The following is a 26,700-nucleotide window of genomic DNA, read 5'->3' as shown; positions in this document are numbered from 1 at the left end:
CAGTAAGGTAAGAATTAAATATATTCCATTATAGTATTCAAATAAGCAGTTATTTGAGTAGAAAAATCGTATTTAGAGCTAAGTTGATGGCATATTTTGAAAATTCATATGCAAATATGACTACCAAAAGAAGTTTTGTTCATTTTTAAACAGAATTAGTTTTAACAACATTGGACTTCCAAAAGGCTCTCCACGGATTTATTCCTGCATCTCTGCGAAATGTCAACCTGCATAAACCTAGGGATCTGGGCTGGGATAAGATTGGTGGATTACATGAAGTTCGGCAGATACTCATGGATACTATCCAGTTACCAGCTAAGGTACTTAAGAAAAAAAAATCAAGTACTTACTCCCAGAAGAACCACTGAATCATTGGCTTTAGCTTTATGTGTTGGCTTGCCCAATCTCAGTTTGATTCAACAGGTATTTTCTGAGTTACCAAATAAATGTCCAGCACTATTTTTGGTACTGTAACAGATTTTTAAAGTATTTAATATACTCCTTGCTCATAAGAAACTTATAAAGAAATTAACTGTCTGCTGGAATTTGAACAGAAACAAATAGGAATAAGCTGAGAGTTGGAAGAGTCAACTAGGTCCACAGCGCCAGATTAAGCCAGATTTCTAGACTCTGGGTGTCAGTCCTGGAAAAGCAGAGTTAGCAGACAGCATAGATCAGGCAGATGGCAGGATAAAGGGGGCAGATGTAGATTGTTCTTCGGAAGATCAGAAGGTAGAGTCTAGGAGGTAGTGTGTTTGAATCAGAAACCTGAGAGATAAGGATCATTGCATGAGATCAGGGATCCATGCAAAGAGGTAAAGAAATGAGTAAGGACCTCAGTTACAGGTAACTAGATGGTAAGTCCTGGGAACTGTGGCCCGTGGAGCCTGGGACATATTGAGTGCAGCCCAGGACTGTGGGCTGAAGCCTGTTTGAGAGAACATGGGCATGGAAGGACGTGGCAGCAGGATCATGACCCCAATGCTGGGAGTGGGCACCAAGCATTAGCATCCAGGTCTGTGGAACCCTTCTGCATGACTGCTGACTTGGGGCCTTTTTCAGATTAGAATGGAGGTAGGGATGGGGTTAGAATTTTCTCAACAGGTGAAACTAAATAGGCATACCTGCTAGAGGAGACCAGGATATTGCTGATACTAGCCTGATGTTTTCTCACCTGTTCAAAAACTTTTCTTGCTCTCTGAGAAGCTGGTGCTTTAGAAACAGTTAATTGCTTGTTCAGCATGGAGACTTGGGAGATTTTACTGTCTGTTATCATTATACATGCTTCTCTATTATTTCTTTTCTTTCTTTGATTGATATATTTGAATATACGTAGCTGTCATAACTTGCTTTGTGAACCATACAAGTGGAAGGCAGTATACTTGTTAAAAGATTGGTTTTAATTTTTTTAATCTTTATAATGTTTAAAATGTTTTATACTGTTTAAAAAAAAACAGGAAAAAATGGAAAGAAGTTCTGATGTAGTTATATACATTTTATGTAGACTGTATTCCATGGTCCAATTGGGAAAAATCTGTGGTAGTTTCTTCGAGTTCATTTATTGCTTTGAGTAGGAATTTTATTTTCTATCATACTGTTAATAAAGGTGGCAGTTACTACCATCTGAATACTTTTTTCTATACATTGCTCTTTGGCTGCTGCTTAGTCATTTGTTGAGTTTTTTGTCATATTTTAATATTTTTCAGTACCCAGAATTATTTGCAAACTTGCCCATACGACAGAGGACAGGAGTACTGTTGTATGGTCCTCCTGGAACAGGGAAAACCTTACTAGCTGGAGTAATTGCACGAGAGAGTGGAATGAATTTTATTAGTGTCAAGGTATGTTTTACATTAATCTTTCTTTTTTCCTCTTCTTTTTCTTTTTATTGAGGTAAAATTTACATAACATAATAATTAACTATTTTAAAATGTGCAATTCAGTGGCATTTAATGCATTCACAATGGTGTGTAACCACCACCTCTCTCTAGTTTCAAACTTTTTCATCCCATTCTCCATCCCCCCATCCCCTGGCAACCACTAATCTGCTTTCTGTTTCTATGGATTTGCCTATTCTGGATGTTTCATGTAAAAGGAATCACGCAAATATGTCACCTTTTGTGTCTGGTTTCTTTCACTTAGCATAATGTTTTCAAGGTTCATTCAAGTTGTAGCATGTGTCATACTTCAGTCTTTTTTATGGCTGAATGATATTCCATTGTTTAGATATGCCACAGTTTGTTTATCCGTTCATCATTGGTGGGCATTTGGGTTGTTTCCATCTTTTGGCCATTATGAATAATGTTGCTATAAACATCTGTGTACAAATTTCTGTATGGACATATGTTTTCATTTTTTTAAAATATATACCTGGGAGTGTAATTGCTGGGTCATATAGTAATTCTATGTGTAACTTTTTCAGGAACTGCCATTTTTATTTTTCACAGTGATTGCACCATTTTACATCTCCACTAGCAATGTACAAGTGTTCCTATGTCTGTGTATCCTCGCCAACACCATTTTTGTTTCTTGATTGTGGGTTAGTTTCATATTTGGAAAACGAGTAGGAGCAGTGATCCATCTGTTAGTTAAAGCTGTGTTGTGGGAGACTGAATAATGAGCCACCTCTCTTTTGTTGGGCTTATTATGTTCTTCTTTAAGGCAACTCTTCATGCATTGTAAATAGAATTACGTATAAATATTCAGGTAAAAGAACAAACTATACTTGAAGGATGAAGAAAACCTAGAATAGGGGCTAGAGACCACACTGAGGCAGGCAGCTGGGGTTTTTATAGTTCTGTTATTTGTTGGCTGTATTTCACCTTTGCTTGTGTCACACTAGGTCTAAGTTCTTTCTGATATAAGGTGAGTGTGGTAATTAAAGGACATGCTAACAGATCATTTCAGGTAGTACTTCACAGTCCACCACTGGTGTGTCATTATGGTCTAGGGTCCAGCATCTTATTTGCATAGTTTCAGCGCCTCAGCAATATTAGTTTACCAAAGAGTGATTAGATTTCAAGTTAAAGGAATCATATATGGTAGCCTTATTCAAAATGGATTTGTAATCTGAAAGTTTAGTAATTTGCAATTGGGTTATGCCTACCTACACCTCTTCTTATACTTCTTTTGTGAGCTGGCTACATGAGTACCTTGGCAGTGATGGAGAAACACTGTAACTTTTAAATATTCTTATTTTTTTTTCTGGATTCTGAAAGAACTATGACCGTACTCTTCTTTTTTACTTGTCACTAGAATATAGTCTCACTATTTTTTTTTAAAAAACATATAATTTTCTAAGTAATGGGGATGTAATGTGCAGCATAGGGAACATAGTCAAAAATATTGTAATAACTCTGTACGGTGACAGATGGTTACTAGTCTTATCAGGGTGATCATTTCGTAACGTATATAAATGTCAAATCACTATGTTGTACACCTGAAACTAATACAACACTGTATGTCAACTACACTTTAAGCAAAAAAAAAAAAAGAATGAAGTGACACCTGTGCAGGGTGCCCTGCAGGGTGACTGGCCCCTGGTACACAGGAGGCGCTCAGTGAATGTGAGGGAAAACATCTCCCCCACAAGCTTGGTTTCAAGATTAAAGCTTGTGAAGATTGTTGTAGTTCAGATTGTTCCGTTAGGGAGAATGTCTTATCCCCTTTAGTAAATCTTCCTGTCACAAACTGGGATGAGTTCTCAATGGGAAGCTTCCAGCAGAGAGCTAATTCTCTCGGGGTGGGTCACGGTGGGTCCCAGGAGGCGTGCGTGAGAGACGGGGGCCTTTCCCTGACACCATTATGTTGCCTTGTTCCTAATATTTTGCCTTAGTTATTTCTTCTTCCATCCTCTATAGTTCTCTGTCTGTGTTGAGGAAATGAAAGTAATTCACATCTCATTACATAGTTTTTGGAGTCTCCAAAAGTTTGAGATAGATGGAACATTTTCCCTTTTTAAACCATTCTTTACTAAACAAATAATTATTCAGTACTTATTATGTGGCGAGCACTGTTTTTGGCACCGGGGATTCAGTAGTGAACAAAATGCCTTTTTGGAGCTTACATTCTACTGGTGGAGAGAGACAGTAAACAGTCAGGTTCGGTATATAATATGGTGTCGGGTGGTGGTAGGTACTATGTAGGAAGACAGGCGGGATAAGGAGATGTCGAGTAACTGGAGTGGGCATAGACGGGGCGGTCAGGCAAGGCCTTTCTCAGGATGTGGCATTTGTCAGAGATCCAAATGAAAGGAAGCAAGGAGCCATGAGACCAGCTGGGGACAAATGTTCTAGGTAAAGGAAACACCAAGTGTAGAAATTGTGTTAATGATATTTATTCCAGCCATGTAATTTTTAAAATGTATTTGAGACATCCATTTAATCATGTTAAACATTTTCCATGACTGCATTTAGACTGTCATAAAGAAAACTTATATTTTGTTTTTAAATAATTTTATGTTAATTCTAATATTAATTTTATTTTACCTGATAGGGACCGGAGTTACTCAGCAGATATATTGGAGCAAGTGAACAAGCTGTGCGGGACATTTTTATTAGGTTGGTTCCCTATGAATGTCTAAGTAACTAACTCTGTTCATAAGTATGTATCAGTCAGTGCTGTTTGGTCTGCACTTGTTTTTTTGAACAACTGATGTTTGAAACCTGTGATTTATGTGGTTTATTAATAAACTAGAGAACAAAGATTCTGTTTCACCAAATACCATTTAAATATAAAACATTTCGATATTAAATTTTGGAAATTATTTGGTATATTTTTACAATAGAAATATTCCTGAAATGCTGAAAGTGGAATCATAAATGGTTATTCAAAGGAATCTCAAAGTAGGTCCTTGTATGAAGCACATAATTATTCCAGTTTATCTCTTTTATAACTTAAGATTCCATATGGCCAACTTAGTTTAATAGAGTGTAACTATCACTGCATTTATATAAAAATACATGAAATATATGTATGAATACAGAAACTAATATTTAAGAATGAAAATACTTATTTAAATGTGATGAGATTATAGGGAGTTTTCAAATGAAAAAGGTACTTTACTCCATTCTCCTAAAATTTTATTGTAAAATATGCAATTAGGAGAATATGTATATAATGTACATATACATTTTAAAGAATAATAATAAAATGAACTCTTGTATATCCACCACCCAATTTAAGAACTATGACACTACCAGGAGAGCATTATTACAGATACAGCCACCAAATATTGACCAAAGGTTCAATTTACCAGGAAGATACTACAATTCTAAAATTTTCTGTATCTAATACTCTAGCTTCAAAATATTTAAGCAAAAATTGACAGAACTGCAAAGAGAAATGACAAATCCACCTTCAGAGTAGAAGATTTTAACGTAGTTTTCAGTAATTAGTTAGATTGAGGTAAAAAAAAAAATCGTAAAAATTCAGAAGATTTAATAACATGTTCAGCAAGATTGATCTAAGCATGTTTAGAACATGTACCCCACAATTAGAGAATACACATTCTTTTCAAGCACACCTGGAACATTTTTGAAAATTGGCCACATGTCAGGCCATACTTAGCAATTGCAGTAAGTTTCAAAAAAACAGTATCATACAAACTCTATTCTCTGAAAACACGAGTAAGTTAAAATAAACAACAAAAGGATAATCTCCTCCCATACATTTAGATATTAAAAAAACCAAAACTCTTCTATATAATTCATGGGTTAAAGAAGAGATCATAATGGAAAATACTTGGCACTAAGTAACAATGAAAATGCTGTCTATTAAAATTGTGAGATGCTGCAAAACCTGTCTCAAGGAAAATTTATAGACTTAAATTTTTAGAAACAAAAGTTGCAAGTTAATCGCTAGGTATCCATCTTATGAAATTGGGAAAATATAGATATAAACTTAAAAAAATAAAAAGAGAAGTAATAAAGAGCAAAAATTAATAAAATGGAAAACAATTCAGTAGAGTAGTTCACAAACCCAAATATTTCTTGAAAGCCTAATATAGTTGACAGATTTCCAGTAAGATTGATCAAGAAGAAAGAAAGCATGAATAAATAATATTAAGGATAAAAAGGGGGACATGACTAAAGATATGCCAGAAATATAAAAAGATAAAAAGGGAATATTATGAAACAATATTGTGAACTTTATGCTAATACATTTGAAACTTGGGTGACATAAACAAAAATATAATTGGCCAAAATCTAGCAGAGAAGAAAGAAAATCTGAATAGTCCTGTAACTGTAGAAAAAATTGAGTCACTACTTAATATCTTTATGCAAATCAAACATCAGATCCAGTTGGTTTTGTAGGAGAGTTTTGCCAAACATTCAAGGAAGAGAGAATTTCCATCTCTTGTTGGCCCCAGAAGATTTATCTTACTTGTCATGCATTTAATAGGATATTTGTTGTTTTTTTTCAATCAGTGTGATAGGTGTTTTGCAGTCGGGGTGATTCTTTAGACATCTAGTCCACTCTGTTACCACAGATGGAATTTATATTCTCTTCTTTTTAATTAAAACAAAATTGGTTAATAAATTAATAAAATTAAAAGTCAAAGTTCAAATTAGAAAAAAAAATGTAACATACGTAACTAAAATATATTTTATAGAAAGCCCATACAAAACAATATGAAACTAATGAGCTTACCAAATTTTAAATGGACAAAAGACATGAATAGACATTGGGCAAAAGCAGTACAGGTGGCCATTAAGCATATGGTCATGCATTGCTGAACGACAGGGATACATTCTTTGAAATGCGTCATGAGGTGATTTCATCATTGTGTGAACATCAAAGAGTATACTTACACAAACCTAGATGGTATAGCCTACTCTACACCTGGGCTATGTGTTACTAATCTTATGGGACCACTGTCGTATATGTGGGCTGTCGGTGATTGAAACGTCATTAGTCGGCACATTACTGTATAAAAAAATGTTTACTTGTAGTGTAGTAAGAATCAAAGAAACATTTCACTTCTTGAATAAGACTCTGATTTTTGTTTTAGTCCTTGTCCAGAAGGCATGAGTCTTAGGCAAACACCGTGACTTCTCTAAGACTCAGTTTACTGAAAACAAGGATAATTACAGATGCCTTGCCTTCTTTAAGGGTTTGGTATGAAGATTTAAATAAATACATAAATACATATATATGTGTGTGTATACAGATATATATATTTATATCTGTATAAATAGATTTATATATTATATAGATTTATATTTATTTATATATTTATATCTATATAAATTACTTTGCAAACTGTGAGGCCCTACTCAAATATGAAATATCGTTTGTTTTTCCCAGAGCACAGGCTGCAAAACCCTGCATTCTTTTCTTCGATGAATTTGAATCCCTTGCTCCTCGGCGAGGCCATGATAATACAGGAGTTACAGATCGCGTAGTTAACCAGCTGCTGACCCAGTTGGATGGAGTAGAAGGCTTACAGGGTAATAATTGTGAATACAGAGATATCTTATTATAATAAAATTTCAGCAGGATTTAGTAAAGAATTTCTATTTTTTTTCTCCAGGTGTTTATGTATTGGCTGCTACTAGTCGTCCTGACTTGATTGACCCTGCCCTGCTTAGGCCTGGCCGACTAGATAAATGTGTATACTGTCCTCCTCCTGATCAGGTGACAATTCATATTTAGAGTCCAAAACCCAACAAATGCTACACTCTTTCCTTGTGAACTTTACTTCTGCCAGGTAATAGCAATTGTCCTTAGAAGACCAGCTTTAGGCAAAGGCCTTAGTCACTGTTTGCTCACAGCATGAAAAGATTATGAATTAGATGTAAAGCCTCTCTTTGGCCCAGCCATTTCCACGCAAGTCTGAAAACTTTATAATCTTTCAGTGTTCACCAGTTGGAAAAAAAGGAAGGAAACCTCAAGTGTTTCATGTCCACATTCCCTGTGTTCAGCAATCACACACCTCTTATCCTGACAAAAGACTCTGACACAGAATCAAGCATATAACTAGTAAGCATGTAAGCAGGTTACACAGAGAGAGGATTTTAACTGTTCCTAGTCCTGTGTTGTTCCAACTCTTGTTCTCAGATTTAGAAACTAATGAATAAATGAGTGAAAGGACAAGTAGAGAAATGAGTAGCCAGAGGTATAAAATATCTAAATATATGTCACATGTAGCTATTAGTTAAATTATTTTAATTTTCCTTTTGAAACACTTTTTTGGCACATTTGCTCAAATCTAGACAGGAAGCACTGTCTGAATAAGAAATGACTTACACTGAAGAGTTAAGAATGTTGATTTTCATTCATTTTTCTCCCTATATTCTTTCTGTTAGGGAAAAAGTTCCAAGAATAGATAGCAGACTGGTGGTACATTTCTCAACTTACTTGTAAAGCTTATTAGATATATAATTTATTAAAAATCATAAGATACATAGTTTAAAATAATACTTAATTTTATTTGTTAAATCAGTTTTTCTCCCTGCAGGTGTCACGTCTTGAAATTTTAAACGTTCTCAGTGACTCTCTACCTCTGGCAGATGACGTGGACCTTCAGCATGTGGCGTCAGTGACCGACTCCTTCACGGGCGCTGATCTGAAGGCTTTGCTTTACAATGCCCAGTTAGAGGCCTTACATGGAAGGCTGCTGTCCTCTGGACTCCAAGTAAGTTACAGGAGGAGATCGGTACTATGGTGTTTTATGAGTGAAAAGAGCAGTTCAATGTCAGAATTTCAACCTTAAAAAATCCTGTTTTTTAACAACTCTGGTACAACTGTATAGAAATTTACCTTTAGTCGAATGTTCCACAGTTGGAATATTGGCTTTGCAGAGAATTTGTAATTATGCAGAGTTGGTGTCTGTTTCTTTAATATTACCTTACTGTTGGCAAAATATGTTGGTGTGTGGAAGGATATTATTTAAATTGGGGTAAGATGAATTAGATAGTATAAACAGAAAAATATTGGAGCTTTCAGTTTGTCTTGTACTTTAATTTTTAAAAAATAATCAAAGTTATTTATTTTGAAGCTCAAATTGTCCCAGATCTGGCCAGTAGGAGCTGCTTTGGGATGGCTTTTGTGTCTTTTTGATATGTCCTCATAATTCTTTGATCACTTAGTTATTTCCCAATACAACAAGGTGTTCTAGGTTTATCTTGTACTTGCTGTACTTAGCCCTAGAATCAGCCTTTTCTCTAAGGTTAGTATTTTGATTTTAATTTTTGCAGCAGATAGTTTGAACTGGACTACATTATGGACTTTACCATATATTTTCTAGGAAGGATTTTCCTGTATACTCCTCTCCCCTCCATTTTGTTGGAGATTCTTGCAGGGCCTTAAGTCGTAAATCAGATACTATCAAGTTTTTGCTATCTGTTTTGGCAAGCCATTGAAGTTCTTTATTTTCCCTCTTTCACTACTAGAAAAGGTGTTTATTTGTAAAGCACTCTATAATGGTAAAGCACTCTATAATGTGGTTGACTCGTCGTTTCAGAGTAGAAAAATATGAATTGAAAGACAGAGACATAAAAATAAAATCCAGAAGTCTGAGACCTAGCTTTGTTAGAGTTTTTGGGGAAGTGGCTGGCAAATTATCTACACATTCCGTCTTGTCTTTCCTTATTTTAATAGTTAAAATTTTATTATTATGTGCCTCAGAACCATTAGAGAATTAATAAGAGCTTTTTTGAAAAATGCCTTGGGTTTCATTGTACTGGTCTATTAGAATGCTGTCTGTGTTGTTTATTTCTGAGTTATGGATTATTTAGATCTTTACAACTGGTTGTCATTTTGTGTATTTTAGGATGGAAATTCCAGCTCTGATAGTGACCTAAGTCTGTCTTCAATGGTTTTTCTTAACCACAGCAGTGGCTCTGATGATTCAGCTGGAGATGGAGAATGTGGCCTAGAGCAGTCCCTTGTTTCTCTCGAGATGTCCGAGATGCTTCCAGATGAATCAAAATTCAATATATACCGGCTCTACTTTGGAAGCTCGTATGAATCAGAACTTGGAAATGGAACCTCTTCTGATGTGGTACCTTGTGCTCTTGTCCTTGTACAGTTCTGAAATACACAGCTGTATGTTGGTGTACAGTTGGACAGTGATTTGTCTCCTAAGCAGCCCCCCATGTTCTTTCTGGTTGGTTGGTTCTTCAGTAAAATAGTCTTGGTTTTCTGACTTACACTGATTAGTTGTTTTAAATTCTTGTTAAGAACTGTAAGACAGAGCTGGCAGCAAAGGGGGAGCCAAAGTAGCCGGTGGTTGGGATCACCCTTTGGTTTCTTTCAGGTTCCTCTCCCTTTATTGGTGGTTTAAAACATCATTAGTACCAGATCCATTTTATATTAAACTTAAATTCTGTTATCGTAGAACAGTTGAGGATAATGAGAAATTTGGTACAATAATGTCAAAAATTCCTGACAACAGGGCCAGCCCCGGTGGCCTAGTGGTGAAGTTTTGTGCAGTCTGCTTCAGCGGCCCAGGGTCGGTTCCCGGGTGCCGACCTACACCACTCGTGGCCATGCTGTGGTGGTGGCTTACATACAAAATAGAGGAATACTGGCAATAAATGTTAGCTCAGGGTGAATTCCTCAGCAAAAAGAGGAAGATTGGCAACAGATGTTAGCTCAGGGTGAATATTCCTCAGCAAAAAAAATTAAAAAATTCCTGACAACAGAGTGTTATCTATTTGTCATACTTTTGGTGGAAAGTATAAGCACAATGAAATTGTTGTTAGTAGTAAGAATGTTTCAACAAGGAAAATGTTTAGATTAAATATAGGCAGTATCATTGTTTTTCTAAATTAAAATAGCATTCAACATATATCCTCCCCAAATTAACAGGAGTTCACTGTTACTGTAATGGTACCCGTAACATTTTTACATATATTTAGTTATATTTTTTATAAATTTGCTTTATTAATTCAGTTCTTAAAAATATAAAGGTAACCCATTTTTATTCCTAAGAATAGTAAGCTGTTTAGTCTTTAATTCTGTTTTCTATTTCTTAACTTCTATGTAGAAATGTCCCTATGTAGAACCTTAGTATTCTAGTATTCTTAGTATTCTGTAGAACTCTATTTGCTGAAAACTAAGAAAAAGGCTCATTTGGAACCTATCCTAGGGCATTAGTGTGGTAGATTTAATAACAAAGCATTAAAGAAACCTTGTGTTATGACAGTTTCCACTCTACGGTGGTTCAACAACATAGCTGTAAGTGAACCTTTATAGAATATGAACATATTTTAAACTTGCTTAATTTCAGTTAATTAAAATGTAAGCTTATCCATGTTAAGGTTTTATTGCTTAAAATTTTTAATTTTATCTTTGATAAATACATACTTGTTTTTTTCTCCCTCTCTCTTTTTCCCTCCCTCCCTTCCCGACCCCCCCACGCTTTCCTCTCTCCCCTTCTTCCTTCTTTGATTGTTATACTTAACCGTGCAGAGCTCACAGTGCCTGTCTGCTCCAAGCTCCATGACTCAGGATTTTCCAGGAGTTCCTGGGAAAGATCCGTTGTTTTCACGACCTCCAGTGTTCGGAACAGCTTCACAAGAGGGTTACCAGGAGCTTACACAGGAACAAAGAGATCAACTGAGGGCAGACATCAGTGTTATCAAAGGCAGATACCAGAGCCAAAGTGGAGTATGGCTTTTCTCACCCCTATTATAATTATAAAAACTTTTTAAAAATTGTTTTTCCTTTTTTGATATGTATCTTTGATTTGTAAATGAGCTATATTCATAAACAAGGGACTGAAACACATTGAGAAGTCAAATGGTTATGTGCTTCCTGCTTTCAAACAATTTTTAGTAATCGTAAGAGAAAGGGAATGTATAGTCTCTTGGAAAATGGACAAAAAGAAATAACACTTGGACTGCCTCTTTTTTCATCACGTCCCTAAGTTAACTTTTTGTCATTTTCTTTAAGGAGGATGACTCCCTTAACCAACCAGGACCAACCAAAACCAGTCTGGCTATTAGTCAGTCACATTTAATGACTGCACTCAGTCACACAAGGCCGTCCATTAGTGAAGATGACTGGAAGAATTTTGCTGAGCTGTAAGTGACAGATTCTGATTCAAAAGTATAGTTAATATTACAGGTGACAGTTATTCACTTAAACGTTACAGTTATTATTTAAAATCACAAATAATATTTTGAATATTGTAAAAGCCAATTCAAAAAATTTGTTGAGTAGCTATGCATTTGAACACCCTGAAATTTCAGGAGTATAGAAGTCAAAAATGAATTTTCATTAAGCAATTCATTTGATTATATTTGGATTATTTGTTAATAAACTGATTTAATTTTGAAAGCTTTGAAAAAATAAAAGGAAAATTAAAAGCTCAAAATGATTCCAGGGGCGGCCCAGTGGTGTAGCAGTTAAGTTTGCACACTCCACTTTGGCGGCCCGGGGTTCGGATCCCAGGCGCGGACCAATGCACCACTTACCAAGCCATGCTGTGGTGAAGTCCCATATCAAGTAGAGGAAGATGGGCACGAATGTTAGAGGAAGATTGGCAACAGATGTTAGCTCAGGGCTAATCTTCCTCAAAAGAAAAAAAAAAAATACTCCAATATATAGTTTGCAAAAATTGTTATGAAAAATACACATTTTGCTTTCAAAATTATATATATTAATCTCAAGAACATGTAAATACATTTAAATTTCTTCACTTGTGGACCATGTTTAGTACACATTTGGATTTATAGGCTTCTTGCAATCGTCTCTGTAGTGACTTAGGAGTTTGAGAGCCATAGACTGGGCACCATTCTAGGTCAGTGATTCAACTTAATTCAAGAAATGTTTATTCTTGGTCTTTAGAAGTTACAACTCTTTTATGTTTAATTTTGTAGTACTTTGGGTTATGCATGTGTGTGTATGTTGTAAGAGTGGGAAAATTTCCCCTTCTTCCCTTCTAGGCTCTTTGGCTGGTCTAATAATTAAGTTGACGTAAGACAGATTAACAGGAGAAAAACAAGTTTAATATCATGAACCTCATAAAAATATGAAACTCAAAGGCAGTCAGGCAGTGGAGGCTTATATACTATCCTGAGTGAAGGAAAGGGTCAGGGGCCTGGCACTTCAGAAGGGCGGAAGGCGATTCACAAGGAGATGAGAAGAGCAGATGTTTGCCCTGCCATGTGGATAAGTCTTTCAGATAAAAAAGTTCTCTCTGGGGGCCGGCCCAGTGGTGTAGTGGTTGTGTTTGCATGCTCCACTTCGGCAGCCCGGGGTTCACGGGTTTGGATCCTGGGTGCAGACCTACACACCACTTATCAAGCCATGCTGTGGCAGCATCCCATATAAAGTGAAGGAAGATGGGCACAGTTGTTAGCCCAGGGCCTGTCTTCCTCAGCAAAAAGAAGAGGATTGGCAGCAGATGTTAGCTCAGGGCTGGTCTTCCTCACACACACACAAAAAGTTCTGTCTGGTAATAGCTCTCTTTCTGGTACAGGCCCCCTATCTAAATTCTTTTAGGCAGTTCAGGGAGGGGTAAAGAGCTTTTCCTGAGTCTGCTGGGTTTTGATTCCCTTCAGCTCAAAATAATCCACCTGCCAAAGTGGTACATGTTGAAGTGGCATATTCTGCTCCCCTTCAACATACATAAGTAATATGTACCTAATGTAGAAACAAATCAGAGAACAAAGAGAAGGAAAAATAAGAAAACAGAAATTTCCCTTAGTCCCACTGCCTCCCAACGCATTCGTTTGTATGCTTATCTATTTTCTTACTAAAATAAGACAGTCTGCACATATTGCTTTATAGCGGTCACCCTTTCATGCATCCATACATCTTGAACATTCTTTCACATTTTAAATATGTCACTACTTTGTTTTTAAAGTCATTTTATGGGATAGCTACGCCACAATATCCAATTTTTGGACATTTAAGTTGCTTCCAGGTTTTCACTATTATAAGCAAAGTGATAAAGATCATTCTCAGAGCTGAATGTTTGCACGTATCTTTAATTATTTCACTGGGATAGAGATAGAATTGTTGCATCACGGAGTTGCATCACATTTTTTAAGGCTTTTGAAATCTGTTGCCAAATTGCCTTCCAGAAATAACTGTATAATGTATATCCCAGCAGCAATATATTGAGAACACTAGTTTCACCACACCTGCACTAACATTGAGTATAGTATTTATCTAAACTTGGCCAATTTGACTGGAGAAAAATTATATCTTATTTAAAAATTTACATTTTTTTGATTAAAACTATAGAGGTTATATTTTTATATTAATCATTGTCATTTGCCTTTTATCTTTTCTAACTTGTCTCTTCATCCCTTTTGCTCCTTTTTCTATTGGAGTGTTCAACTTTTAAAAATTTATTTGTAAGAACTTTAATTTATTTTACAAATATTTTTTTCCAGTTTATTTCCCTTTTGTTTCTTAAAATATAAGTCTGTTTGCAAACAATCCATTGTTTTGTAATTTTAGCATTTACTTGTATTAAATATTATTTCTCACTTTTTTTAAGGTATGAAAGCTTTCAAAATCCAAAGAAGAGAAAAAATCAAAGTGGAACAATGTTTCGACCTGGACAGAAAGTAACTCTAGCATAAAATATGCTTCTGATTTTTTTTTTGCTGGCGTGTCCCTATGTTGTAACGGTAAAAATGATGTCTGTAAATTTCTTTTTAATTTAACAAATTAAGGTTATCTATAAAATCACAGATTGGTAAACCTGTGGTTATGTAATGATCAGGATTACTTGAGATTAATACTGTAGAATAAATTGGGATATTTATAACAGATTCTGTATTTTATTTCCTATAAATCTATGTTAAATCTTTAATGAAATAATATTGGCCAAATGGTGTAACTAATTTTTTTCCTCCTTTGAAGAAAAGACAATAGAGGATGTAATTAAATCCATTTCTTAAAACTCACTGACAGTTGCACATTTAACATCTTTCTTGCATTTGACACATTTTATGCTTAGCAACTTCTTGACTGTTTTGGAAATAAAATATTCTATTATTTACTGATCCAATTAGCTGTTCTTCTTATGTCAGAAAATGTGGACTTTAAACACAATTCAAAGAAATTTAATTATTCCCTCAATCAGAAATGAGATCACAGTCCCCTGATATACTACTTCAAGGCCAGGATCTTGAATGACGTCCGTGTCTCCCTCAGCTCCTTCATGACTTTATCTCCATAGTTAGTCTCTAATCTATGAGCTAAATTGTAAAGTCAGCCACCGTCAACACAAACTATGTATAGTAATTCGGTAAGAGGCAAGGAAAAAAGAGAAAGTTAGGTAAATATACAAGTAAATACAAGAGACAGCAAAGAAAAACGTACGGGCAGCAGCCATTGCCCTTTCTACAGCTAATCATGAGGCCGTGGCCAGTTATTTTTGACTTTTCCATTACTTATTCCTTGTTCCTCTTACTTAAGCCAGCGCCTCAGTGGATTAGAGTCCTTTACTAGGTGCGGTGGTCTAAACCTTCATTCCTCTCTGAGCCATTGGTGACCTAACATTGCAGAAGTCTTCCATTAAGTTTTACCATAAATGTTCAATATTACTACAAGGTTTCATCCATACTTCTCCCATCCCCCATTGTGTAGCAGCAACTCTGTGTTGTCAGCCAACATCGTAACCCTCCCCTTCCAAACCATTGCAATCATTGCTGTGTTCCCCTCATAGAAGCATTCCTCCTTTGCTTAACTCTAAATCAGCAAAGCCCAGAACTGCAGGGAATGGAAGCAAAGGTTTTGGGGTCACTAGGTATTAACTGAGGAGTGCTGTTCTTCCTTGCACCTTGGTTCCCAGATCCTTGTATTCAGGCCCTGGTCACTGGTTCACAGCATATACTAAACATACCACAGTGCAGAACAGCACTCCAACCTCACAGAGTTGTCTCCCCAGAAGGCCAGCTGTTTCAGGGTGATGGGTGTTTAGGTTACATCCAGTATTCCAGAATTCCAAAATTCCATAGGTAGCCCACTGCCTTACTCTTCACTGGAAAGTGAGTTTTGTGATCTGAAGCAAGTGTCATGTGGGAGAGCATAACAACATAAAAGCATGTAGTGAGACTGTGAAAGATGGTGTTGGCAGAAGTTTGGAGGACAGACAAAGCAAATCCAATTCCAGAATGTGTCCCCTCCACGGAGGACAAATTGCTATCTCCTCTCTGATAGAAGAGGGGCAAATGTAATCATCTTTCCACTAGGAACGGGCTGGTCTCCCCTGGGTGTGCACTTATGTGGTTGGTCACTGCTGCTGAGAAGTAGGCTGTCAGGATGGATGGTCAGGTCACCCTGGTGAGGGGAAATCCACATTGTAGAAGCCACACACAGACTCCCCATCCCTGCCACCATGGCCACTTTGTACATGAATCTATTAAACAAGCACTAGGTGGCTGGAGAAGGCTGACTGACATCTGTAGATAGGTCATCTAGAACACCTGATTATTAAAAGCACTGAGGACTTTTAGCTGAGCGTTCACACAGGATACAAACATTCTCACTCTCTGAGCCCATTCCGAGAACTCTGGCCATACCTTTCCCGTAGACCTCATGGCTGGTTCTCCAGTCATGCTCTTTCCAAATCTCTGATCACCTGGCTAAGTTATTAGCCACTGTCTATGGATCAGCATAGATTTCTATATCAGACATCTCTACCTCCTGGCAAAACAGAAGAGACATGTTGCTCAGAAAATCTGCTCCATTGGAGGAGTTCCTTTCTCCACTGGTTGACAGGACTATGCCCTGAGAACAACAGCACTGCCTTCACTCTGATGGGTAGGTCACAGTGGAGTTCTGGGTCTCCAGGAATTAACATTCGTGCAGACCCAGTGTCTCTGATAATCCCTAGAATGTCTGGATATTTCTCAGGACACCTGGGAAATGGCCTGGTGAGTGGCTTCGGGTCCTTTGGGGAAGACTTGGCGGAAAGAAAATCCATAGCAAGTACTTATGATATTATTGCAGGGCCCTTTCCCTAGACACCTGGCTTCTCCTTCATTCTTGGTCTGACCTAGACCTGAGAATTGGGTCAGGGGCCATGACCATATTGGGATGACTTAAATCAGGCCTTTGTTTACTAACAGGGAGATTTTTAAATTATAAGAGTGGAGTAGGATCTTTGACCATCTATTTTGGTCTTAAGGACCCCACAGTTAGGCAGCACCAAAGATCCCTGCAGGTCAGACCATTGTAATTAATGTGCTGACTTTGCTGCTGATTATGGTAGCCACATCCACCTGGCTTCTCACATGGCCGCTACCTGACCTCTGCTACCCCTGGCTCCACCCTTTCCCACTGAAATCAGAGAGCCCATTTCTACTGCAACATTTCCATCTTGCATCCCCATCAATTGTTGAGGAGTCTATTGACTGACTCATTCGACATCCATTCCAACACCGTCTCCCTTACCTTCCTATGCTCTCTGGAAAGTGAATTACTGAGTCACATGATCTCCATTGCAGCCATGTATGGCTATGTGACATAGTTCTAGACAATGAGTATAGATAGGTAGAAGTCCCTGGGTGGGCTTCCTTTCTGAAATGAGGGCACAATGTCTGGAGATGCAGCAACCATCCTGCAAACATGAGGGTGAAAACCACAGGCGACTGATGGCAGAGCAAGAAAACAGGAGGCTGGTTACCTGAGGGCATCACTGAGCTGACATACCAGTCCTGGGTGTTCTACTCCTAGATTTTTTTATGCCCGAGACAGATTAAACCCCTTGTTTACTTCTCTGAGTAGGGTTCCCATCACAGCCAAAACCAATCCTAACAAATATACCAACATTTTTCTTAAAGCCTTGTTGAAGGAGTGTTTTCTGACACCGCCACTATCTTGGGGGACAGAGTTGGGTGGTGGTAAGTTGGTGAGTTATACATGATTCATTCCTTCAACATGCCTGTCTCACAAAGTCTTTGGATTTTTTTCTTTATATTATACCAAGATATTTCAGGCATCTCAACTTTATTCACTGTGAGGCACTGAGTCTGAGTTCCAATTACCCAACCATGGAATCAGTTAGAACACTCCTGGATGCTGAAGCAGCACACTGAATCAAAAATTAATTTAAAAAAAGTGTATCAATACATCACCCTGACCAATAATTATGTTCTTTCTACTTAGCCCAGCATTCACACACACATTCTAGCTCCACACATAGTCTTCAGATTTTGCATGAAAAGCAAAATATTGTAGTTCTTTTATTGTCTAAGCCTTCTCCTTCTGGTTTGACTTTTTATTCATTCCCTGGGGCATGTTGAGATATGACAATGGATGGGAGGGCTAGAATGCAAGGATGAGCTTCCTTTTGCAAGATTGATCTCTCCAGATGTGGGCATTTCAGGTCTTCAAGCAAGGGACATAGGGGCTGCTTCACTATCAAGAAAGATTCAAAAGGGGTGGAGATTCAAGGGAATCCAGATCCTTCCATGTGTCCCCATCCCAATTATCAGGGGCTCAATCTTTTCCAACCAATGCCTTAACTTTTCCATAAGAGATCTGACATAGCTGTAAATTCAACAGATGATGTAATCCAGTAAGCTGTAGAATCAAGCTCTGCATTTGATTTCTAACTCTCAGCCTCATGGCTCCAAAAGACAAGGGATTCTTTTAGCAGTCATTCAATCCCTAATTTTCAGCCTATGCCTTGAGCTGAAAATATAAACATCTGAGCTTGTCTTTCTCTTTCTTTAAGCTCTCTAGTGCTATAGTCACTTTGAAATCCTCGTGTGTTTCATACTATTCTATAGCAGCAACCCCTTCAATGGCACTTCATTTCTGGGAATAGCTTGAGATATTTTGGTTAGCTGTATTGCCACTGCATGCCTTGGACTGCCAAATTCATATCCCTTAATACAAATTAGATTTTCCTTGTCCTCAGCCCTTATTAGGGCAGATGACCAGTCCCAAATTTCCCCTTATTTCTTGAAAGTCTGTTGCCTGCGACCACTTCTTGTACTGATTTCTGCATCCATCAGGGTTTTTAGTTGTAAGTGGCAGAAACCACCCCTGGCCTTTTCCAGCAGAGAGAAATTTGGAAGCTTATTGGAGCTAGAAAGCAAAGAGATGCTCAAAGACTGGTGGGGTCACATCACCAGTCTTTGGGTGACATGGGAACTGGCTTTAAGGGGCTCCCACTCCAAAAAACAGGCCTCTGAGAGCCAACCAATGAACACCAACCTCACCCGAAAGACCTGGCTATGGATGATGTCATCCCATTCATACTTCTCAAAGTCTGCACATTCCTGAACTCCCAGCTTCTGGAAAAGCCCGTGTAAGATCAGCAGTCTGCTCTGCTCTGACCGGCATAGCTCATAGTTACCACAGTAAGCAAAAAATTCAGCTTTGTATTTTTTATTTCAGATATTGAGTGGTGGTCTCATCACCCTTTGATATCTCCCTAATCAGTATTAATAATTCCTAACCTGAAATCTAGTTATCTATTAAGAGTCTGAATGGGAGAACATTTAGTGTGAGCACCAACTGTTAATTTGCAGGATTTTTTTTTTTAACCATATCCAGTTGTCTCCACAATTCCACAAAGGACGAGGTTTTGTGCACATTGTTCACTGCTGAAATCTAGAACAGTATCTTATACTGGTGATCCCTCAAATAAATAATAAGTATTTGTGAATGAATCATTCTTATTTCTCAATTAAAATCGACATAATCCTCTTTTGAATAAATAAGGAAGGGGGGAACAGAAAAACAAAACAAAATCTAATATTTTAGCCCTTAACTTTTTTTTTTTTTAAGATTGGAGCAGATATGATTGATTAGGAATCAGTTTTGATTGTAAAAGCAGTGGAAATTGGCCATCTACAATAGTTTCAGGAGCTATTAGAAATATGGATTCTTAAAATAAATGGGCACTTTACATTCCTACAGTACAATACTCAGTGCTTGTAAGTATAAAGAAGGAAAAATAAAAATATAAAATGTAAAACATTGGACAATGGCATTATGCCATGGAGTTTACTCATTTCCTAGGCAATCTGACATTTTTTGTAAAACTGGTATAAGACTTAACCTCCCAGGAAGTTCCCAAGAATCAAACAAATAAACAACTAAAAGCAAAGAAATATTCCAGGATAACAAATACCATCAACCATGTACAGACACAGAAATTTTGCCCCGAGTTTTAGACAGAAAATTGAAACAAGGCAGTTTGGCCTAGACATTTGTTCTGGCCTATTACTCAGATATTTTGTAGGAATCAGTGTCAGTTAAAATGCTATAGCTTCTTCACAAAAGTGAAAATGCAGGGATCTGGGCCGGCCCCGTGGCTTAGCGGTTAAGTGCACGCGCTCCGCTACTGGCGGCCTGGGTTCGGATCCCGGGCGTGCACCGACACACCGCTTCTCCCGCCATGCTGAGGCCGTGTCCCACATACAGCAACTAGAGGGATGTGCAACTATGACATACAACTATCTACTGGGGCTTTGGGGGAGAAAAAAAGGAGGAGGATTGGCAATAGATGTTAGCTCAGAGCCGGTCTTCCTCAGCAAAAAGAGGAGGATTAGCATGGATGTTAGCTCAGGGCTGATCTTCCTCACCAAAAAAAATAAATAAATAAATAAAATTAAAAAAAAAAAAAAAAAAAGAAAATGCAGGGATCTAAACCACTGATTTTCAAAATATTTTAACCACAATCCAGAGTAATACATTTTCCATCATGACCCAGTCCATATATGCACACTGCTGAGACAGAAGTTTCACAGAACAAGACCTACTCTTACCACATGTGATGTTCTTTGATACTTTCTATTCTCTTTTATTCTATTCTATTCTACTTCATACAAATCATGCTAGTTTTGACCCATACATGGGTTGAGACTTACAAATTGAAAAACACTGGTCTAAAGAATAAAATACCAGGGGCCGGCCTGGGGGCTTAGCGGTTAAGTGCGCGAGCTCTGCTGCTGGTGGCCCGGGTTCGGATCCCGGGCGCGCACCGACACACCGCTTCTCCGGCCATGCTGAGGCCGTGTCCCACATACAGCAACTAGAAGGATGTGCAGCTATGACAGACAACTATCTACTGGGGCTTTGGGGGGAAAACAAATAAATAAATAAAATCTTTAAAAATAAATAAATAAATAAAATACCGGAATATAGAATTGCTTTGTATCTTATGATCACATACACATCTTGAACACACACCAAAAAACTCACTTTAAACCTACTGCTTTCTCAGCGAAGTACAACCTATCTAAGTAGAAGCATGCCCTAGTGTTACAAAGGTCTTAAAAAATTCTGCGGTTGGTAGAATCTTTTTTTTTTTTGTCTTTGATGCAATTTATTTATTCAGTAGCATTTGGAAAACTCTCATATTTTCCAGTAAATACACATAAGTGGATTCATCATTAAATCAATCCCACCACAAAATTATTTGGATCAATTATCTAATTAGTTCACCTTTCTTAGTTTTGAAGAGATTACAGGATTTTAAAATAATCCCACATGTAAGTTCAGCAAGTAGTCCTTAACCTTTGAGTCAATGTCTTTTCCCTTTCAAGGAAACAGTGACCAATCATACAAGTACAGTCAGGTGACAACATCTGAAGATGGATCAGTCAGTTCAACTGATCAGTACAACTTTAAATAAGTTTTACTATGATTTGAGGATGGTGAAAGTCTTAATCACATTTCTAAAGTTTTAGGGCAGGGCCTTGGTTGTTTGGATACAGATCCAGCCTGCACTATGGCCTCTGATCACAGCCTCCTCCTGGAGCTCAGAGATGCTTGCAGTGGCAACTGGCAGTGCCAGAGAGCCTTGCTTTCGAAAAGGCATGAGCCCACCAGCCAGCCCTGATGGCCTAGTGGTTAAAGTTCGGCACGCTCCGCTTCGGCGGCAGAACCGCCTCACTCATCTGTCGGTAGCTGTGCTGTGGCGGCGGCTGACACAGAAGAACTAGGACTTACAACTAGAATATTCAACTATGTACTGGGGCTTAGGGGAGGAAAACAAAAAGAAGAGGAAGATTGGCAACAGATGTTAGCTCAGGACAAATCTTTCCCAGGAAAAAAAAGAAAAAAAAAAGAGAGAGAAGAGAAAAAAAAAAGGGCAGGGATGAGCCCAGAGGCCGCTGGCCCAGCACAGCAGAGGTGGGGTTGGAATCCTTCCTCTCTGGGGCCCTCTTTGCATCTGACAGAGAGGGAGGCCAGAGACTGTGAGGACACCCTCCTGTATCTTATAAAATGATCAACGCACATTGATCTTGAGAGGGAGTAAAGAGAGAATGAGATTGACATTGCAACCCACCACCACTATCAGAAAAAAATCCCTCCAAACAAACCCATGGAGAGTAGCAGATTTTCCTATTTTATGTTTTTTTCACCTGTGAGTAATAAGCACAGAGCCAGCCTAACTGGAATGGTCACCAATTGAATTGAATGGCATCACCAGATATTCCATTCTCTATTTAAAATCCATTCTCTATATTACACTTAACAGGCCTTTCTAAAATGCAGTGATAACCAGCAGCATTACTGAGCATTTACCATATGCCAGGCCCTGTGCCTAAGCATCTTACATGTATCATCACGTTTAATCCCCTCAACTGCCTGAGAAGGTGTGTAACTTGTCCAATACTATTTCAACGACCCTGTGTTTAACCCTGGCTCTCTGAGTGCAAAATCCATGGCCTTACAGCTGTTCTACCCTGCCCACTTAGTTCTATTTCTGTGTTGGTCAAGGAGAACACTAAGGCCAACTTCATGTGCCAGATTTCTGAAGCCCTCTGTTGTGTTAAACTCAGTTAAGATAGTACCTTGAGAAGACACAAATAAACAAAAAGATATTCCATGCTCATGGATTGGAAGAATTAATATTGTTAAAAGGTCCACATTTCCAAAGCAATCCCTATCAAAATTTCAATGGCATTTTTCACAGAAATAGAACAAACAATCCTAAAAATCCTAAAATTCGTATGGAACCACAAAAGACTCCAAATAGCCAAAGCAATCTTCAGAAAGAAGCAGAAAGCTGGAGGCATCACACTTCCTGATTTCAAACTATATTACAAAGCAATAGTAATCAAAATAGTACGGTATTGGCATAAAAACAGACACACAGATCAATAGAACAAAATAGAGAACCCAGAAATAAACTCACATATATATGGCCAATTAATTCATGACAAAGGAGACAAGAATATAAAATGGGAAAAGGATACTCTCTTCAACAAATGATGTTGGGAAAACTGGACAGCCACATGCAAAAGAATAAACATAGGCCATTAACTTGCACCATACAAAAAAATTAACTCAAAATGGATTCAAGACTTGAACATAAGAACTGAAACCATAAAACTCCTAGAAGAAAACATAGGCCGTAAGCTCCTTGACATTGGTTTGGTGATGAGTTTTTGAATCCGACACCAAAAGGAAAAGCAACAAAAGCAAAAACAAACAACTGGGACCATGTCAAACTAAAAAGCTTCTGCAAAGCAAAGGAAACCAAAACAAAATGAAAAGGCAACCTACCAAATGGGAGAAAATATTTGCAAATCATGTATCTGATAAGGGGTTAGTATCCAAATTATATAAAGAACTCAAACAACTCGATAGCAAAAAAAACCCCAAAAAACAAACAAACAATCCAGTTCAAAAAAAGTGCAGAAGATCTGAACAGATATTTTTCCACAGAAGACATACAGATGGCCAAGAGGTACGAGAAAAGATGCTCAACATTACTAATCGTCAGGGAAATGCAAATCAAAACCACAATGAGATACCACCTCACACCTGTTAGAATGGCTTTTATCAAAAAAAAAAAACAAATGTGTTGGTGTGGATCTGGAGAAAAGGGATCCCTTGTACACTGTTGGTGGGAATGTAAATTAGTGCAGCCACTATGGAAAACAGTATGGAAGTTCCTCAAAAAATTAAAAATAGAACTACCAGATGATCTAGCAATTCCACTTCTGGGTATTTATCTGAAAAAAAATGAAAACACTAACTTGAAAAGATATCCCCATCCCTCTATTCATTGCAACATTATTTACAATAGCCAAGATATGAAAACAACCTAAGTGTCTATCAATGAACGAATGAATAAAGAAAATATGTATACACAGTGGAATATTATTCAGCCATAAAAAAGAATAAAATCTTGCCATTTTCGACAACATGAATGAACCTTGAGGGCATTACACTAAGTGAAATAAGTCAGACAGAGAAAGACAAATACCATCTGATCTCACTTATATGTGGAATCTAAAAAAACCCAACAACACTCCCTAAAAGTCAAGATTATAGATACAGAGAATAGATTGGTGGTTTCCAGAGGTGGGGGTGGGGTTAGAGGGTGGGAGAAATGGTTGAAGGTGGTCAAAACGTTCAAACTTCCAGTTATAAAATAACTAAGTCCTGGGGAAGTAATGTACAGCATGGTGACTATAGTTAAGACTGTATTGCATATTCGAAAGTTAAGACTGTATTGCACATTTGAAAGTTGCTCAGAGAGTAGATCTTAAAAGTTTTCATCACAAGAAAAAAAGTTTTTTTGTAAATATGTAAGGTGATGGATGTTAACTAGACATTGTGGTGATCATTTCACAATGTATACGAATATTAAATCACGTTGTACATCTGAAACAAATATAACGTTATATGTCAATTATACCTCGATAAAAAAATTAAAAAAGGAAAAATAGAAAAAGAAAAGAAAATAGGTATTCCATTCTGTTTGTTTGATTTGGAAACCCTTGCTTTCAAGGGCACTTCTTAAGTGAATGATTTTGTCTAATTTGAACATTCCCCATAACGGCCATTGCAATTCTAGGTTGTCTTAGTAAGATTTTGCCATTTTTGTAGATATCTACAGCTTCTGAGACCGTAGCTCTTAGACATAAAATAGGCAGCTGTGCTGGAAGGTGGCACGCTCAATTCTTGGAAACTTGAGGATCCTGTTTCTTTAGCTAAGCCTTAGGTCTCTCAGCCAAATTTATGCCTAAAAGGGATGTGCCACTGGATTGGGGATTTTTGTGGTGTTTTATACTGTACCTCATTGCATGGAAATTTTCTCGAGGTTGACGTGCAATTTAACCTGTTTGGTGGCCAACTATCCTAGCATGGGAATCTTAGAGTTAGATGGTGAGTGCTCTTACAGCTTTTGAGTGCTTGACTTCAATTTTGCAGCTTTGGCTTCCAAGAGTCCCATTAGCAATAGATCTATTACTCCTTTCATGAGAAGATTTCTTTATAGTGACTTTTAATAGTCCAACTTGTACCTACTTAGATTTTGGCATGCTGTTGGTCAAAACAGTCCAAATTTCTTGTCTCATTTCCCCAAGACCCCCAACAGTTTATGCTGTGGACTCACCTGTGACTCTTCTGAGTCCCCTAACAGCTGCCATCTTGCTTTCTTTAGATGGAGGGGTACCCATTATTTTTCCCTTGGTGAAATAATCCTCCCTAATTCAACCAGACATGTTTCTGGCTGCCTGTGCACGGTTCCTGAGACCTGTCGGGACCACCTGAAGGTGGTTACCTTGTAGATGAGGTCGGCCACAAACCCAAATGTGGCCCACTAGGTCTCAAGGTGAAAAATCTGGAGTCTCTCACACCCCAATTTTCCACCTGGAAGGACTAGGACAAACAAACGTGAAGAGCTCACGATGCAAAATCAGAGGCGCTCCATCCGAGAGAAGCTACTGGAGATCTCAGAGAGCCGCCCAAGGGGTAGGGACAGAAAGGGCTCCATTGGTACCTTCACCTGCGTCTAGGAGCTGTCCTGACACTGCAGCAGCTGACTTCAGGTCCCATCTCATTGCCAGAACTGTCAAATAACAAAAGTAAAACACTTTAGTATGGAGTTTGATGTCCTTTACTCAAGGGAAAACAATCCATGGATTGGGGGAGCTCTACTCTTCCCAGGGCGTTAGAAGAGGCAACGCAGAAACGGCCTGACTGGCTGGGAGGTCGGGGATCTCCTAATAAGGCCGGCAGGTCCCGTTCTCCAGGGTTAGGTAAGCTCACTAAAGCTGAGCTGGAGGATTGTGATTGGTGGGTGTTAGGTGTCCTTGACAGGTGTTTCCGGTGAGTGCAAGCTGACTTAGGTTTAGATTTGTGACATGGGTCGGCTTCCATTTTGTGGATCCCCATACACAAATTACCTTTATCAGGGCTAATTGGTATAAATAGGCCTTTGATTAAATTCCTAGATTGCCCCAAAGCAGGATGCTATCAGAGCTCTTTCTCACTTTGCAGAAATTGAAGCGGTTGTCAGCTGAATTTTATATACGAAGAAAGAAGTAGCCTAAGCAGTGGTTCTCATTTCTGGCTGTGCATTAGAATCACCTCTGAACTTTAAACATTTTTTGTATTTTTAAATTTTATTAGATTCTTTGGAACTTAGTGAGGCCCCAGCCTCACTCCTGAGATGCTGATTTAATTGGTTGCTTATGGGAGCCTCACAGCATTTTTTTTTTTAAAGCTCCAGAGGTGATTCTAATGTGTTTGTGATTCACTGGTGTAAAGGTGGGAGAGGGTGGTGAAATCTAAAAACGTGTTCAAAATCTATATGATTATCGAAATATAAAGCAGGAATAATTAAATGAGATAATGTTTATGAGCCTGCTAGGTACAAAGCACTGACAAGTGCTCGTGGAAGAGGATTAATAGAAAACGAATTGCCCTCCATCCAGCACAGAATTACGTTTTTGGCCTTCGTCTGTAAGTTCAGAACCTCTCACACCGTTAACAAAGCACAACAATGAGGACCACCAAGGATAGTGG

General features: G+C 38.0%; 1 protein-coding gene across 4 annotated transcripts in view; it reads left to right on the top strand.

The window, feature by feature from the left end:
* PEX1 (peroxisomal biogenesis factor 1) overlaps window positions 1–14,972 on the top strand; it is a 42,683-nt gene extending 27,711 nt beyond the window's left edge. For 2 of the 4 annotated variants that reach the window (XM_087420073.1, XM_004431340.3), the window contains 10 exons: window positions 154–320; window positions 1,707–1,841; window positions 4,495–4,559; window positions 7,309–7,451; window positions 7,535–7,638; window positions 8,462–8,638; window positions 9,776–10,006; window positions 11,419–11,616; window positions 11,902–12,032; window positions 14,462–14,972. In XM_087420073.1, coding sequence (XP_087276199.1) covers window positions 154–320; window positions 1,707–1,841; window positions 4,495–4,559; window positions 7,309–7,451; window positions 7,535–7,638; window positions 8,462–8,638; window positions 9,776–10,006; window positions 11,419–11,616; window positions 11,902–12,032; window positions 14,462–14,546 — 1,436 coding nt within the window. In that variant the 3' untranslated portion in view covers window positions 14,547–14,972. Of the gene's footprint in view, window positions 1–153; window positions 321–1,706; window positions 1,842–4,494; window positions 4,560–7,308; window positions 7,452–7,534; window positions 7,639–8,461; window positions 8,639–9,775; window positions 10,007–11,418; window positions 11,617–11,901; window positions 12,033–14,461 lie in introns of those variants that run through there. The other 2 variants (XM_087420171.1, XM_087420232.1) reach the window with 2 other exon arrangements.
* Window positions 14,973–26,700: the final 11,728 nt, after the last annotated feature.

The sequence above is a fragment of the Ceratotherium simum genome, chromosome 1, assembly GCF_057802395.1.
Source record: "Ceratotherium simum simum isolate JZ-2026a chromosome 1, ASM5780239v1, whole genome shotgun sequence".
NCBI classification, from domain to species: Eukaryota; Metazoa; Chordata; class Mammalia; order Perissodactyla; family Rhinocerotidae; genus Ceratotherium; species Ceratotherium simum.
This window is presented reverse-complemented; position numbering and strand designations above follow the sequence as displayed.